We start from the raw sequence: 17,166 nt of genomic DNA on the forward strand, positions 1-17,166 counted from the left end.
GAAACTCTTAGCATATATTTTGTATTTATTAGCATGGCAAAATGGAAATCTTGGTGAAACACAATAGGATAACCAGCTAAAAAAAAAGGACAATAGATATCAGATTCCTAAGAGAAGTACTAACCCAGGATTTACTAGATAATTGACCATTGAATTTTGAGGGTAGATAGTGGTCAAGGAGAAGAAAATACCAGCCCTTTTTATTTCTTGTATTTTGAGACTGTGTATTGCTAAATTGCCCAGGCTGGGCTTGAACTCAAAATCCTCCAGGCTCAGTCTCCCAGAATGCTGGAATTACAGTAGTTCACCACCATATCTAGCTGATTTTTGTGTCCTGTATGTAATAGATTATAAATGTTTTATTTCATAGTATCTACCACCTGAACACATTTGTGAGTTAATACTACTATTTCTTAGTTCAGGACTTGGATTTCACAAAATAAATCATACAGCTCAATTTTCTAAATTATTTAGTTTAAACCGGGTGTGGTGGTGCATACCTGTAATCCCAGCACTTGAGAAGCTGGTATAGGAGCCTCACCATGAGCTTGAGGCCAGCTTGGGCTACATAGCAAGTTTCAGGGATAACCTGAACTATGTAATGAGACCCTGTCTCAAGAGAAAAAATTAAATTCTTAATTTAGAATATTATCCTCCAGAAAGAACTAATGCAGACTCTGAAGTTCTTTACTTCCATTGAAATAATTTCCAGTGGTTAACATGAGACTCTAATTCAACAGATTTTGGAAATATGGAGCTATAATGATCATTTCACCTGTTTTTTTTTTCTATCTTGTCAGTGTATTATCAAATATAAGTACTTAATTTACCTCAAGTCGTTTTGATTTTTGTTTTTAATCATAATTTCACTATGCTGCCCAAGCAGGTCTCAAATTTGGGAATTCAGATAATCCTCTTGTGATCAGCCTCCCGAACAGCTGAGCCTTCAGGCATGGGAAGCCACACCTGACTCATTTACTGAGTGCACCAATCGAATGTTAGATTAGGTTTATGATATTATAATTGTCCATTTTATATTATTCAGTAGTGACATCATAGGCCTGTAATAAGAAACACTAGTTCTCTACGTATCTCTGTCTTGTGACCGGTATAAATCTAACCTCACGCTATACATTTATTTTTGGTAGTTTGAAAGAGAAAGTTTAGGAAACAAAAAATGTATAACCAAAGGCCCATTTACCAGAATGCTTCCAGTCCTTTACTTACTGTGACTGAATGGACGCAAGAGATTTTCTGAAAGTAGACTGAATATCAAACTGGAGCAGTCTAGGAATATCTGGGTATCCACCCAGCTGGGCCCAGAGTGATGTTATTGATGTCTTCTCTGTTATTGGATAGCTTGAGGTGGACAGATCAGCATTCCAAATGGCCTCCTTCACAACTTCTTTTTGTCTATAGGATCAGAGAATATTAGGTGGAAGTGTCAAATTCTCATGAGCTCCCCACCAATAAAATATGAGTCTTATTCTTCCTTCTTCTCTTTACCATCACTTTGTCCCGTAATGCCCTTCCTTTGCTGTGCCCACTTTGACAGAGGAATGAATTAAAAGGCTGATATAGTTAACAAAGCTGTATTTCCATAAGTTTACCTAGTAACATTTTTAAAATTACCTTCTTAGCTTCATCAAATATATAGGCCATATATCTTTTCCCCTGTTCTTCCCCAAATTCCCCCCTTCTTAGGAAGGAAGAAAAAAAAAGAAAGGAAAGAAAAGCAGTAGAGGGAAGAAAAACCAAAAAGGAGGGGGTTGATGTTTCTCAGTTTATTAGCTATTCTTAAAATAATTAGTTTCTTAGAAGAAATCAGCTTTATAGTTTTAAAGGAACTCAAAATCAAATGTTAAATATTTAAGTAGAAGTGTAAGTAAAACAATGTCTTGATAAATTAGCTAAGGAAATTGACACTCCCACATACTCTCCCTGGTATGTATCATCATGGGGAGTAAAAGGAAGTTCTTCGGCAGAACTAAAAACAAGCAAATAAATAAATAAAAAGCATTGGGTGCCACACATCCTACAAAGTTACAAAGTTTTATGCCAGTCCTTCTATTACATACCTAAATTTCTTGAAAACATCAGATTTTTTGTCCTCTTCAGTTAGTAACTCTAGGTATGGCTGTGTAACAAATTTGGTAGCGGCAGGTATCTGCTTTTTGGCAACTATCAAGGGGATAGGTTGACTAAGATTCAATTTATACATCTCTTGGAGCTACAAATAAGAAGAAAAAAGAGGAGTCACCTTATCATTTCACAGTCTTTTGACTAAGATCAGATAAAACAAAGGAATCATGAAAACATAGGGCCAAGATTTTTAGGAAAGTCTTCTAAACTGACTGAGACTAAACTATAGCTTCTTTTCTAGAGGTCTGAACATCTTCTTCCCATACTCTACTGCCAACGTGCAGTTTCAGAGGTAGTGGTTATGATCTATAAAAACCTTGGTCTTACTTAAACTCCACTCCTGTTCATCTGATTTCATAACTATGAGACTTTGGCTTATTAGCGTAATCTAGCCTCATCTCTTTTCTTCATTTCTTTCTTTTTTTGTTTGTTTTTCTTTTTGAGTCAGGCTTTCACTGTGTAGTTCACACTGTCTCAAACTCATCTAGTTTCTGGCTTTCCTGATGCCACATCCATATTCATCTTCTGTAATGTCCCAGACATTGTCATTCCTGTGAGATAGCTCATGTCACTGCCAACCCATCTTGCTGTACTCAATCTACATGGGCCCTATATGCCAAACCAAAAGCAAGCATATTGATTTTTTTTTTTTTTAACAAACGGCCATATTATTTAAAATGTAGCAGTGCTGGAAAATTCAGAATATTTGGTTTGGATGAGGTCATGATGAGAAGTCTCCTTGTGGCTGCCAAAGTAGCAAGTAAGTAAAATTTATAATTAGTGCTAAATGAAAGAATGTATAGATAGACAAGTGTTCCTAGGATTCTAGCTTGTGGTATTCATTATTAGTACTCTAATTTGTGCTAGAAGATTCATAACATATAATCCCAAGACAAAGAACCTAATCATAATTCTATAACCTTTTTAAAAGTTGCTATCACACCCAAAGGCATATTTATATTTACCTCAGAAGAATTCCTGAAAAAAAACAAAAAGAATTCCTGAACATAATGAGTGGATACTATGGTATAACAGGATCTTCTGTCCTTGGTGCTGTGTCACTAAGTTAAACAAATTCTTTTTTCCTTTGTTGTAAATTCATAATTTTTTGGTAAATTCATAATTTTTAACAATTTTATTTGTTTATTTTCATGTTTTTGAGACACAGATTTGTGATGCAGTTTAGGTTGACCTTGAACTTACTTTGTAGCCTGGACTGTCCTTGAACTCACAGCTGTGCCTTCTGTCTCATTTTCCCAAATGCTGGGATTACAGGCATGTGCCACAATTCCCAGCATAAATTCATGATTTAAAACTAACTTCTTGACAGTTTTGAGGTCAGAAATAACCACTTAGAATCAGTTAGAAAGCAGAAAACTCAAGTCATCTAGAAGCTGGTAAATGTGAGTTGAATAGGAAGCAATTGAGCATTTCTGGAAGTCTCTTCTATTCTCATTCTTTTCTCATCTAGAGATCCAGAAAATATAACTGTTAATCTCACTAGTGGCATGGCTTAGTGAGTTGAATGGTGTTCCTCAAAATATGTATCCATCCAAACCTGTGAATGTGTCCTTTTTTGGCAAAAGGGACTTTGCCAATGTAAATAAATTAAGGATCTTAAAATGAGATCATCCCAGATTAATCAGATGTGTCCTAAATCCAGTGACACTTGACCTTCTAAGAGTCAGAGGAAGTGGGGGAGTGGTGCATACCTAAAATCCTAGCATGCTAAAGCAAGGATCAAAAGTTGAGCTCAATTTGAGCAACTTAGTGGTTTAGTGAGACTCTGTCTCAAAAAAATAAATAGTAAAAATAAAAAGAGATCAGATACAAAACACACAAGGCCATTTGAAGAAAACAGAGATTGTAGTAATATGGCTACAAACTAAGGAATGCCAGTAATTGCTGATAGCCATACAATTTAGGAGAGAGGCATGGAAAAGATTGCTCAAAGTTTCCAGAAGGAACTAATCCTGACACTTCAATTGCATGAATTCTGGATTCGAAAACTATGAGAAAGTGAATTTCTGCAGGATTTTTGTTTCATTTGTGAAGCTGTGTTTATTTTTTTATTTTTATCTTTTTACTTGTACACGTTTGTGACATATAATAAATGCATTCCTTGTAGGGAACTGGTATGTATGTATCCATACCACATCTCAATCGTTTTGATTCCCCCTTCCCCTCCATCCCATCTCTTTGTAGCCCTAGATCCCTTTCCTGTTCCACAGAGTATGTAGTGTTAAATCAAACTTGTAATGTGTCATAGCAGCCCTAGAACCCTAATACACATAGTCTCTTCAGGTAAAGTGTTTTTTTGTTTTTGTTTGTTTTTTTTTTTTCCGGGGATTGAACTCATGACCTTGAGCTTGCCAGGCAGGCGCTTAGGCCACTGAGCTAAATCCCCAGCCCCCAGGTAAAGTTATTTTTCAAAGTTTGCCACTTTTGTTTACTGTTTGCAACACACTAGAGGAAAAGAGAGAATGGAAAACAGGTTACCTGGCTAAATAAGTGCACCATTTTCTGCAGGCCTTGATTTCGTTTCTGCTCTAAAGACTTCTGTTTTTCAGTCCAGACTCTCAACACCTTTTTCTGATAATCATCAATTCTGCTAAGCATGACGTAGAGGTTCTGGATCTCATAACCTTTCCCAGTGTTTTGAATGGCTTTTAATCGTTTGATTATGTTGTTTCTTAAAAAAAAATTAACAAGAATTAGATTGATACAGTTACTGAATCTGGCTCAGCAAACTTGCCCTTGGTTTCTTTTCACTTCCATCTTATCCCTATTAAGTAAAGAAGTAGGGGATGAGAAGCTTATCTAAAGGGACTTTATTCTAGTTCTCTATACGAGTAAACTTCTAATAATCTACCAAATATGAACTCTTCACAGTTTTTTTTTTAGTGTTACAATAGTGTTGCTTAATTACTATTTTATTAAAAATTCATGTATACTGATTTATAATAGAAATTATCTTAGGTGATAAAATACTTAATTTTTTAAAAAGCGGCAAAAAAAAAAAAATACTGGCATAGAGGCTGGGGATTTAGCTCAGCAGCATAAGTGCCTGCCTTGCAGGCGCGTGGTCAGTTCAATCCCCAGTACCAAATAAATAAATAAGAGAAAAAATAGGACCAGGGATTTAGCTCAGTGGCATAAGCGCCTGCCTGACAAGCACAAGGTCATGAGTTCGATCTCCAATACTGAAAAAAAAAAAAGAAAAGAAAAGACAAAAAATACTGGCATGTATAGGACCCATGGAATTATGAAAAATATTGTCCTTATCTTTGAAACATTTACAACCCCGAACAGAAGATTAATAAATCAAGAAATACAAACACGCAGTATGAGTGAAAAGAACACATAATTAGTTCTAAAAAGAGTAATAAAGGAGGCTTTATAGGAAAGCATAAAACCATGTATTTTTGTTGTTTTTTTGGAGACAGGGTCTCACTATGCAGTTCAGGCTGGGCTTGAACTCACTTTCTAGCCCAGGCTGGCTTCGAACTCACAGTGATCCTTCTGCCGCAGCCTCCTGAGTGCTGGGGTTACAGTTGTGTAGCACCATGCCTGTTTTTTTGTTTGTTTGTTTTTGAGACAGGATATCACTGTGTAGTTGAGGCTGGTCCTGAATGCATTGTGTAGCCTAGGCTGGCCTTGCAAATAGTTATCAGGCAACTGGGTAGTCAATGTTAAAAAAAAAAAAATGAGGTACGTATCTCATAACAGCAAATTATAAATCACAGACTTAACTACAAGATGAAAAATAATAACCAAACTTAGAAAATACTAAAGAAACTTGGAATTTACTTATTTATTTTTTATTTATTTATCGAGACAGGATCTTGTTAGGTAGTTTAACTGAACTCGCTATGTAATCAAGGCTGGCCTTGAACTCCCAATGATACCTCTGCCTCAGCCTTCTGGGTGCTGAGATTGTAGGCAATCGCTACCATACCTGGCTCAAGAAAGAATTACTAAAATGTAATTACTAAAATGTAAATTCTCTCAGGGAGAGAATTTCAAAGAAAGTACAATCCATTATTTAAAATATTGGTGTATTTAAAGATGCACAAATCAAATTTTTCTACAAAGCAATGTTGCAAAAAGAATCAAAATACAAGTGGAGGAAATTTAGCAATTTATATCAAGGACAAGAAGTTAATTTTCCAAATATTTAGATAGGCTATATAAATCAATTTAAAACCTTTTTGACAATCCAATTTTATTTTATTTTTATTTTTTTACTTTCTTAAGACAGGGTCTTGCTATGCAGTTCAGGCTGCCCTTGAGCTCACTTTGTAGCCCAAATTGGCTCGAACTCGCAACAATCCTCCTGCCTCAGCCTCCCAAGTACTGGGATTTACAGTTGTGCACTACCACTGCCAGATTACCAATTTTAAAAATAGATATCGGATTTGAAGAAGGTCTTCCAGAGAAAATAAAATACAGATGGATTTTAAATCTATGAAAAATGCTTAACTTTACATATGATAAAAGAAATGCAAAATAAAACAAGAAATGTTATATACTGTATTTCATCTATCATATTGGTAGTGAACAAAAAAGTTTGATAATACTCTTTGCTTTTGATGTGTAAAAATATTCTTTCATAATACTGATCAATATGTACATTATTATAATTTTTTGGAAGCAACTTGACAAAATATTAAAATTTAAAAAGCATTTACTCTTTGAGAAGTTCTAAATTGTAATGTATATGTAAGATTACTCACTGAAGTCTATTTTTTTAATAGCAAGATATTGAAGAATGCTAATATCCCACCAAAGATTAAATAAATTCTGCTAAGTCTAGACTTGGGAATACTCTGTAGCTATGTAATAAATGAGTACATTCTTTAATAATTTAATACCTATAAATACATCAGTTATGCTATAAAATTGTATGGTTAAAGTATATAAAAAGAGGAATAAAAGTATATGTCCTGTTCTACGCATGCAGAAAGTACTTCTGGTTGGACATTCATTAAAACTGGTGGTCCACGGGAGGAATCTGGCTGGCCAAAAAGAGGGTTATTAAAGAGAATTTCACTGTACTATTTGCATTTTTTGAGTCTTGTTAACACGTAATGTATGACTTACTTTTAAAAAATTAAATATAAAAAATGAAAAAAGAAATAGCAAACATGAAGATAACCAGTTCCAGAAATGTATCACTTAACATTCTCAAGTGAATGAAAATGTTTACATGTAAAATTTAGATTTTAAATTTCCAATTTTAGATTTAAAATTGGAAAGAGAGGGGCTGGGGATTTAGCTCAGTGGCATAAGCACCTGCCTTTCAAGTGCAATTGTGAGTTCTGTCCCCAGTATTGATTAAAAAAAAATTGGAAAGAGAGAACTAAATACAAGTATAGAACATTTTTCAACAGATCTCAGATGACACATTAAAATTAAAAATTCAAAAATTTAAATTACGTTAAAATTCTGCAGGGTATGATTGTACATGCCTATAATCCCAGTGCTCAGGAGACTGAAACAGAAGGACAACAAGGAGTTTGAGGCTAGCCTGGGCTGCACAGTGAGTTCAAGGCATCTTGAGCTACATAGCAAGACCCTGTCTCAAAGAAAAAAATGAGTAAAATTAAAAATACCAATTATAACTTGGAAAGGTTATCCTTTTGTATTTTGTTCCAATTCTTTGTTTCCAAATGAATTTGGTTCAAAAAATGTAAATTTCAAACCAGGCATTGTAATGCAAGCTTCTGATCCTAGCACTCAAGAGACTGAGGCAGGAGGATTACAAATTTAAGACCAAGTTGGGTTACACAGTAAGCTCAACAAAGACAGCCTGGACAATATTGTGAGATGCTGTCTAGATAGATAGATAGATTGATTTCATGAATAAAGGTCTTTGTTTTATTCCTCATTGTATCCTTAGCACCTAGAACAACAGTGGGCAAATTTTAAGTATTCAGTAAGTACTTCTCAAATGAATTATATAAATTATTCCTATAATTAATGAAAACCAGTCCTGTTACTGTTTTACTTAAGCATCCTGTTATTTTAAATGTACAAACTTCTAATAAATAATGAATTTGTAACCTCAAATGCAAATGTTGAGGATAGCAGGCCAATTGTTATTTACCCTGACCCATTTTTGATACATATTAGCAATTTAAAAACAAGCAAGGGCAGCAGCAAATTTACAGTGGCAATACTTTATGTAACCTATCATTCCCATTCAAAAGGTCATACATCTTTTGGTGAACCAAAGATGAAAGAAATTCAGAATAACTGGCATACATCTCTGAACTTTTGAAGTTGATACTTTGGAGATCAACCATGATCCACAAAATATACCTTAAAAGTTCTGCTAGAGATATAAATGGATGATATTGATCACGTTATATACCATTTCTTATTTCCAAAAACAAAAAAATCCTCCATTTGCTATCTGTTTTTTGTTTTTGTTTTTGTTTCTTTTTTTTGGGGCAGGATCTTGCCATGTAGTTCAGACTGGCCTTAAACTCACTGTATAGCCCAGACTGACTCCAGATTTGTAGCAATTCTCCTGCCTCAGCCTCCTAAATTCTGAGATTATAGGTGTGTATCACCACACCTGGCTTCTCCTTTTGCTATTTTAAATAAGCTTCTGTCCTACATTTCTTCTACAAGAGGATGTTTTAGAGCATATGGTCTGACAAATATGAATAGACTTCTAGGCAATGCAAGATACAAAGAAAAAAACATAATTACATCTACCTGGCATGTTGGATTAGCCTATAGGCGATATACTTGCGGGCCAGGTATCCCAGCCGGACTGTGTCCATGTGAAGTGTTCCAATTATGAGATTCCTAGCTGCTGTGTATTGCTGCAGTGGGAGTCCAGAAGTTTTTGTGGCCTGGTTTAATAGTATCAGGTTCTTCCTCTGAGCCTCTACATCCACAAAATATCTCTTCTCTATAATCTCTCTAGGAGAAGGAGGTACCATCATTTTGTGTTTCTTGGTATCTGAAACCAAAGTCAGCATCCAGGGTTGTTCTATGGAAGGGAATCGAGATTTCTGGTCCCCTTGAGGAGGTGAACTTCGTGGCTTTTTGGGTAGCGGAGCAACAAGAGACGGTAATGATGTTTCAGGCTTCATGAAAGTGGAAAGGACCCCCTCATCAGTGTAAGAGGTTTGTGAAACTGGTATCCTATACCCGGTGAGAGACAACTGAAATGTTCCAAATGGTTCCATGACACCAGTGTCTTGGAGTATCTGGGTTTCTTCATAAGTGTCGGAAAGCTCTGATATCTGGAACTTCTTACTGATGAAAGGAGCTTGAGATACCTTCAAATCTGAAGCCCTTGCCTGGACCACTGCTGATTTAGATTTTAGAGCAGAGGTAATTCCCAGTCTTTTCTGAGTGACAGAAGAAGACAGAACTCTCTGAGGCTTCCCTGGGGCTGAGGAGGCCCATAGTGTGGAGGGATGCCTAGTAGTGGGAGGGAGCCGTAATGGGGAAACTTGCCCAGGAAGCGTCCATGGTGCCAGAGGGTGCCTGAAGGTAGAAGGGGTCTGCAGAGGCTGCTCAGGAGTGGCAGGAGGCTGGAATCCCTGGGACTGCTCAGAGAAGGATAAGCGTTCAGATTCGCTGAACTCTTTCCTACCAATGGAAGAAACTTCTGGAACCAAGTACTGCCCAAGAGAGAAAGGAATCTGTCCAAAGTTGGGTGGGACTCTAGATACAAGAGGTGGCCTGAGGGTGAGACTGGCCTGAGAATCCAGAGGTGGCCAGGGAGTCAGAGGCCCTCTAAATATGAAGTGACCATCGCTAAGGGCCTCTGGTTGAAGGGGCTGCTTTATAGCAGGAGGGGCCCCAGATATTGGATGCTGCCCAGGAATGGGAGAAACTTCTTGTGGTAGAGGCTCTGCAGAAATGGATTGACCTTTAAGTACTAGCATCTGTCTGGAGGTAGGAACAATCTGTGGGCCCAGGAGCCTTCCAGGGGCAGAACTAATGCTCATTCGTAAGTGTTTCCCAGGAGTAAAAGGGGCTTGGCTGAGAAGAGGTCTTAATTTTTGCAAAGGAGAAGAAATCTCAGATACAGAGATCTTCTCAGGAGGAGGAGGAGCAGATAATGTCAGGGGCAGTCTAGCCTTTGGAGATAATCTTGATGTAGTGGACTTCTGAATGGAAAAAGCCTTCAATTGCTGAGATGGCCTAAGAGTGGAAAGAGCCAATGAGGCAAGCTTTTGCCAGGTGAGAGGAATGCCAAATGCCCGTACCTGCTGAGGGGTGAGTGTGATCCTTTGGAGCTGTTTCTCCTGAGGACTGAATGTAATCCCCAGGTCCTGGGCCTGCTGAGGAGTCACAGTGATCCCCAGGTCCTGGGTCTGCTGAGGAGTCAAAGTGATCCCCAGGTCCAGGGCCTGCTGAGGGGTCAGAGGGATCCCTTGAGCCCCAGCCTGCTGAGGGGTCAGAGAGATCCCTTGAGCCCGAACCTGCTGAGGAGTCAGAGTGACCCCCAGGTCCAGAGCCTGCTGAGGAGTCAGTGTGATCCCTTGAGCTCCAGCCTGCTGAGGGGTCAGAGTGATCCCCAGGTCCTGAGCCTGCTGAGGGGTCAGAGTGATCCCTTGAGCCCCAGCTTGCTGAGGGGTCAGAGTGATCCCTTGAGCCCGAACCTGCTGAGGAGTCAGAGTGACCCCCAGGTACTGGGCCTGCTGAGGGGTCAGAGAAATCCCTTGAGCCTGAACCTGCTGAGGGGTGAGTGTGATCCCTTGAGCCCTAGCTTGCTGAGGGGTCAGACTGATCCCCAGTTCCTGGGCCTGCTGAGGGGTCAGAGTGATCCCTTGAGCCCGAACCTGCTGAGGGGTTAGAGTGATCCCTTGAGCCTGAACCTGCTGAGGAGTCAGACTGATCCCCAGGTCCTGGGCCTGCTGAGGGGTCAGAGTGATCCCAAGGTCCTCGGCCTGTTGAGGGGTCAGAGTGATGCCCAGGTCCTGAGCCTGCTGAGGGGTCCGAGGGATCCCTTGAGCCCGAACCTGCTGAGGGGTCAGAGTGATCCCTTGAGCTCCAGCCTGCTGAGAGGTCAGAGTTATGCCCAGGTCCTGAGCCTGCTGAGGGGTCAGAGTGATGCCCAGATCCTGGGCCTGCTGAGGGGTCAGAGTGATCCCTTGAGCCCCAACCTGCTGAGGGGTCAGAGTGAGCCCCAATTCCCTCGCTTGTAGAGGGGTCAGAGGGATCCCTTGAGCCCAAATCTGCTGAGGGGTCAGAGTGATCCCCAGGTCTCGGGCCTGCTGAAGGGTCAGAGTGATCCCTTGAGCCCCAGCCTGCTGAGGGGTCAGAGTGATGCCCACGTCCTGTGCCTGCTGTGGGGTCAGAGTGATCCCCAGGTCCAGGGCCTGCTGTGGGGTCAGAGTGATCCCCAGGTCCAGGGCCTGCTGTGGGGTCAGAGTGATCCCCAGGTCCTGGGCCTGCTGAGGGGTCAGAGTGATCCCTTGAGCCCCAGCCTGCTGAGGGGTCAGAGTGAGCCCCAATTCCCTTGCTTGTAGAGGGGTCAGAGGAATCCCTTGAGCCCAAATCTGCTGAGGGGTCAGAGTGATGCCCAGGTCCTGGGCCTGCTGAGGGGTCAGAGTGATCCCCAAGTCCAGAGCCTGCTGAGGGGTCAGAGTGATCCCTTGAGCCCCAGCCTGCTGAGGGGTCAGAGTGAGCCCCAATTCCCTTGCTTGTAGAGGGGTCAGAGGGATCCCTTGAGCCCAAATCTGCTGAGGGGTCAGAGTGATCCCCAGGTCTCGGGCCTGCTGAAGCGTCAGAGTGATCCCTTGAGCTCCAGCCTGCTGAGGGGTCAGAGTGATGCCCAGGTCCTGGGCCTGCTGAGGGGTCAGAGTGATCCCTTGAGCCCCAGCCTGCTGAGGGGTCTGAATGATGCCCAGGTCCTGGGCCTGCTGAGGGGTCAGAGTGATCCCCAGTTCCTGGGCCTGCTGAGGGGTCAGAGTGATCCCCAGGTCCTGGGCCTGCTGAGGGGTCCGAGTGATGCCCAGGTCCTGGGCCTGCTGAGGGGTCAGAGTGATGCCCAGGTCCTGAGCCTGCTGAGGGGTCAGAGTGATCCCTTGAGCCACAGCCTGCTGTGGGGTCCGAGTGATGCCCAGTTCCTGGGCCTGCTGAGGGGTCAGAGTGATCCCTTGAGCTCCAGCCTGCTGAGGGGTCAGAGTGATCCCCAGGTCCTCAGCCTGCTGTGGGATCAGAGTGATCCCTTGAGCCCCAGCCTGCTGAGGGGTCAGAGTGAGCCCCAATTCCCTTGCCTGTAGAGGGGTCAGAGTGATCCCTTGAGCTCCAGCCTGCTGAGGGGTCAGAGTGATCCCTTGAGCTCCAGCCTGCTGAGGGGTCAGAGTGATCCCCAAGTCCAGAGCCTGCTGAGGGGTCAGAGCGATCCCTTGAGCCCCAGCCTGCTGAGGGGTCAGAGTGATCCCCAGGTCCTGAGCCTGCTGTGGGGTCAGAGTGATCCCCAGGTCCAGGGCCTGCTGTGGGGTCAGAGTGATCCCCAGGTCCAGAGCCTGCTGAGGGGTCAGAGTGATCCCTTGAGCCCCAGCCTGCTGAGGGGTCAGAGTGATCCCCAGGTCCTGGGCCTGCTGAGGGGTCAGAGTGATCCCTTGAGCCCCAGCCTGCTGAGGGGTCAGAGTGATCCCCAAGTCCTGGGCCTGCTGAGGGGTCAGAGTGATCCCTTGAGCCCCAGCCTGCTGAGGGGTCAGAGTGATCCCTTGAGCCTCAGCCTGCTGAGGGGTCAGAGTGATCCCTTGAGCCCCAGCCTGCTGAGGGGTCAGAGTGATCCCCAGGTCCAGAGCCTGCTGAGGGGTCAGAGTGATCCCTTGAGCCTCAGCCTGCTGAGGGGTCAGAGTGATCCCCAGGTCCAGGGCCTGCTGAGGGGTCAGAGTGATCCCTTGAGCCCTATCCTGCTGAGCAGTCAGAGTGATCCCTTGAGCCCCAGCCTGCTGAGGGGTCAGAGTGATCCCCAAGTCCTGGGCCTGCTGAGGGGTCAGAGTGATCCCTTGAGCCCCATCCTGCTGAGCAGTCAGAGTGATCCCTTGAGCCCCAGCCTGCTGAGGGGTCAGAGTGATCCCCAAGTCCTGGGCCTGCTGAGGGGTCAGAGTGATCCCAAGGTCCTGGACCTGCTGAGGGGTCAGAGTAATCCCTTGAGCCTGAACTTGCTGATGGGTCAGAGTGATCCCCAGGTCCTTAGCCTGCTGAAGTGTCAGAGTGATCCCTTGAGGCTGAGCCTGCTGAGGAGTGTGAGTAATCCTGAAGGCCTCATGCTTTCCTTGCACACTGGGGACCCCAAATATCTGTGACTGTTTCATTGTTGACGGAGTCTGAATTGCCTGAGTTTTTTCTGACATGAGAGATTCCTTTAGTGTCTGTGCCTGTTCCAGGGTAATTGGGGCCCTATAAGTTTGAGGTTGTTCCTGCATTCTTATGGTTTCTACTTCCTGTATCTGTTTTCTTATGAAAGGGAACTGCATTTCTGAAATGTGTTCAAGAGTAAGAGGTGCCTTCAAAGCCTGTGCCTGCTCAGAGGTAAGTGTTACCCCCAAGGTCTGAGGTATCACAGGGAGAGTGGTGAACTCTGTTTTCTGAACCTCCTGATATTTGGGAGTGATCCCTAGTGCCAGGGCCTGCGCAGGACTGAGAGTGAAGTATTTTGTGAGCGGCTGCCCAGAAACAAACTGGGTATCAGTTGGGGAGGATTCGGCAGAAGTGGGAGAAGTGACTAGTTTGGGGGGCTTTCCATCTGGAAGACTTTCTAATGTCTTAAGATTCCTTTGCATCTCTTTTCCTTGGTATAACTGGATCTTATTTTCCATTGCACTCTTGCTTCTTGAAGATAATTTCACTGGAGTTTGAGTAATTATTTTTGCTAGCTCTTCAGGTTCTTTTATCATCTGATACTCTGTCGTCTTCGGTGTCTGCATTTTGAGGTCCTGTATGTCTCTGCTCAACTTCTGCTTCTCCTCATCTTTTTCCCTACTCATTTTCAGGTCCTGGTGCCTCCTTTCTGTCTGAATATGCTGGATCATCCCTCTATCCTCCTCTTCCTCCAAGGACACTCCCTGTTCTTTCATCTTTTGCTTCCGTGCTTCTAGCTGCTGCTGCTTTGACTTCTGATAGTCTTCTCTCTCACTTCCCCATTGTTTTTGCTTCTCATCTTGTGGAGTCTGCTTTTGAATCTTCTGTTTTTGCTGTTCCTTCCCCATCTCTTCTTCCTGCCTCTGTTCCTGCTCCTGTTTCCTTTGCTTTATCTTCTTTATCTGGAACAATCCCTTTTTCTCCTCCAAATTCTCACTTATCATCTTATAGTTCTCCTTCTCAAGATTTTTTACTTCTAGTTGATGTTTGAGATCCGCACCAGACATCTGTTCTTGACCTTCTGGCAAATATTTTTCCTGCTGCTTTTTTCCTTTCAGAACTTTTGGAACATCTCTTTCACTCTCCATTTCATCCAAGATCATTTGTATTAAAGTGTTAATTAATGGATCTGTGCTCTCATTTGAGAGGAAGGACCTAATTTCAGACTTTGCATCAATCGATGACTCCTGAAAATGCAATCCTGGCACAGATGAGGTTCCTTGTTTTTGTTTTACAGGTTTCTCTCCAGCTTCTTCCATTTTTATATCTTTGTATTTTCTCAAGATTTTATTTACAGTTTGAGCCACTTTTTGGAAATATTCCTCCATTTTTGCCTTTATATCTCCTAACTTTTCAACTTCTGCTTTTATAAGTAAGTCTTCTTCCTTCAGCACACTCTTTTTATCAAGAGGTTTTCCTATGTTGTCAATTTTTTCTTTTAGAAAAGCCAGTATAGCTTTTTGAAATAATTCTAGATTTTTCTGTTCACTTTTGCCATCTGGACTTGTTAGAGTCTGTTTGGTGATCTCTGATGGTGCGTTAGCAAGTTGCTGAGACTGGGCTTGTTTGGTGAGGGCAAGCATCTCTTTCTCACCAGTTTTCTCTTCTTTGCTTATAATAGTTCCCAAAGAGATCTTGTGTTTCTTTCCTTCCATTTCAACTTTCTGTGGCTCAGAGGTGACACCAGCCTTAGTGGTGTGTTCTATATCAGTCTCTGGAACTGGGCCTTTTCCAAGTAAATATTCAGGTTTGAGCTTCCTGAGTTTCTCCCACAAACCTTTTCCACTTCTCAGTTCTTGGTCCTTTGTCTTTGTAGAAGAGATATGTTGGCTTTTTGATTCAGTAGATGACTTTGATTTGGCTTCAGAAGATGATTTTCTCCGTTTTCTTTTCTTTTGTGGGGTCTGTTGCTCAGAGTGTTGACCAGGTTTGGTCTCTAAGGCTTTTTGTCTATCTTTACCAGTACTCAAATTTGATTCAGTGGTCTCCTGTGGATGTGAGTCTTTTGTGAGATCTCTGTTTTGTGATAAATACCCGCTAGTGCCATCTTTTTTATCATTATCATCTTTCTTCATTGAGACGCTATCTCCAGAAATTTCTTGAGACACAATTTTCCGCTTTTTCTCAGGTATAATATATTGCTGGTCTGTTAAATCTGGAGTCATTTCAACTTGGGGTGTATATGAAACCCACTTTATCCCAGTGCCTTTGGTCCCTTTTCTTTGAGATTCATCTATATGTTCAAAATCTTTGTTTAAAATACTGTCCAAAGTGTCCTCTATGGTCATGGATGATGGTGGAGAAATTCCAGGTGGTACTTTCATGGTTGAGAAAGTGGATGATGATATGTATGCTCGGGGTCCTGGAACAACTTTAGATTGAATAAGTTCTTCATATTTTTCTTCTGCATCTTTAAGTTTCTGAGTAAGCATTTCATTTTGTTCACTGAGATCTTTGATTATTTTTAGGGATGGAACTATTTTTTCTTCTTTTGCTTCATCTACATACTTTACGGCATTTGAAAAGTTCATAACTTTTAATTCATCATTTAGCATATTCAAGGCTTTAGAAAAATTTATTATTGTTGATGATATATATTTAATAGCACTGTTTTCCAATTTGTTGAACATTGCTGTGCCTATGAGTTCCTGTAGCATATCTTGAATTTCTGAAACCTTTGTATCTGTTGCAAGTTGATCACTAATCATCTGCTCTGGTCTTAAAGCTTGGGCTGTTGCAGGTCGCTTTATAGCTCTATCTTTCCACAATTTCCATAGAGTACCTCTAGATACTGGAAGAAAAAATATAAAATGATAAAGTTGTATTTCTTCTTTCATGCTATGGTCTATCTATGTTTAAGCCTAAAAACTTTAGCTTAAATTAATGAATAACTATAGAATGAAGATTCCTGAAATATTAGCCCCAAAATAAAAACTATTATTTTAGGAAAAATGATTGCTTTTTTGTTTTGTTTTGTTTTTTTGAGGCAAAATTTGTAGTCTCAGTCTGTAGTTTAGGCTGATTTTGAGTTCACTACATAGCCCTGGCTGGTATAAAATTTGCACTGATCCTCCTGCCTCAGTCTCCTGGGTGCTGGGATTACAGGTGTGCTCTGCCACATCCAGAAGAATGATTGTTTTCCCACATCTACTTCAAGGGTTTAGGAAACTAACTCAGTGGTTACCTCAACTGACTTTCAGTTATAAATTTGGGATTAGATAAAATGTAAGCCAAAATGTTCCTCTGGCTTTGACTGTGCTTAGTATTTTCCGTTTCTATCTTGGGTTTCTGTCTCCCTACCTTTTTGGAATCAAAGTTAATTTTGGTTCATTCAAAGGGACCATAAATTAACAAGCAGAAAAGACCTGAAGTGATTTTCAGAGTGTGAGAAACTTAGTAAAAAATGTATCCCTAGAAATAATAATAAAACTAGAAAAAATTCAAAACAACCATTTTAGGATTTTGGAAATTGATTAAAGGCATTCAACAAATTGAGAAGTATTATTTTTTAAAAATTACTAAGCCTCAGGAAAACAAAACAAAACAAAACTACTGCAAGTCTGAAAACTTGGAGCTGTTTCTGTGCCCAACACCCTTTCCCAACGCTAAGATCCACGGCCTTAGCTGAACCCCAGTGAAGCAGGATGTGAACATCCACAGCCCAAAGCTGCA

General features: G+C 41.5%; 1 protein-coding gene across 1 annotated transcript in view; it reads right to left on the reverse strand.

Moving 5' to 3' along the window:
- Window positions 1-1,223: 1,223 nt before the first annotated feature.
- Window positions 1,224-17,166, reverse strand: part of Fam186a (family with sequence similarity 186 member A) — a 59,882-nt gene continuing 43,939 nt past the window's right edge. Inside the window, exons 4-11 of the mRNA XM_063254730.1 lie at window positions 13,764-16,285; window positions 13,188-13,331; window positions 11,341-13,115; window positions 9,952-10,317; window positions 8,869-9,849; window positions 4,642-4,834; window positions 2,079-2,230; window positions 1,224-1,413 (exon numbers count right to left, since the gene is read on the reverse strand). Of these exons, the coding sequence (XP_063110800.1) occupies window positions 1,224-1,413; window positions 2,079-2,230; window positions 4,642-4,834; window positions 8,869-9,849; window positions 9,952-10,317; window positions 11,341-13,115; window positions 13,188-13,331; window positions 13,764-16,285 (6,323 nt within the window). The remainder of the gene's footprint in view (window positions 1,414-2,078; window positions 2,231-4,641; window positions 4,835-8,868; window positions 9,850-9,951; window positions 10,318-11,340; window positions 13,116-13,187; window positions 13,332-13,763; window positions 16,286-17,166) is intronic.

This window comes from Cavia porcellus, unplaced genomic scaffold (assembly GCF_034190915.1).
Source record: "Cavia porcellus strain 051 isolate PalLab524CR breed Dunkin Hartley unplaced genomic scaffold, mCavPor4.1 scaffold_8, whole genome shotgun sequence".
Lineage (NCBI taxonomy): Eukaryota > Metazoa > Chordata > Mammalia > Rodentia > Caviidae > Cavia > Cavia porcellus.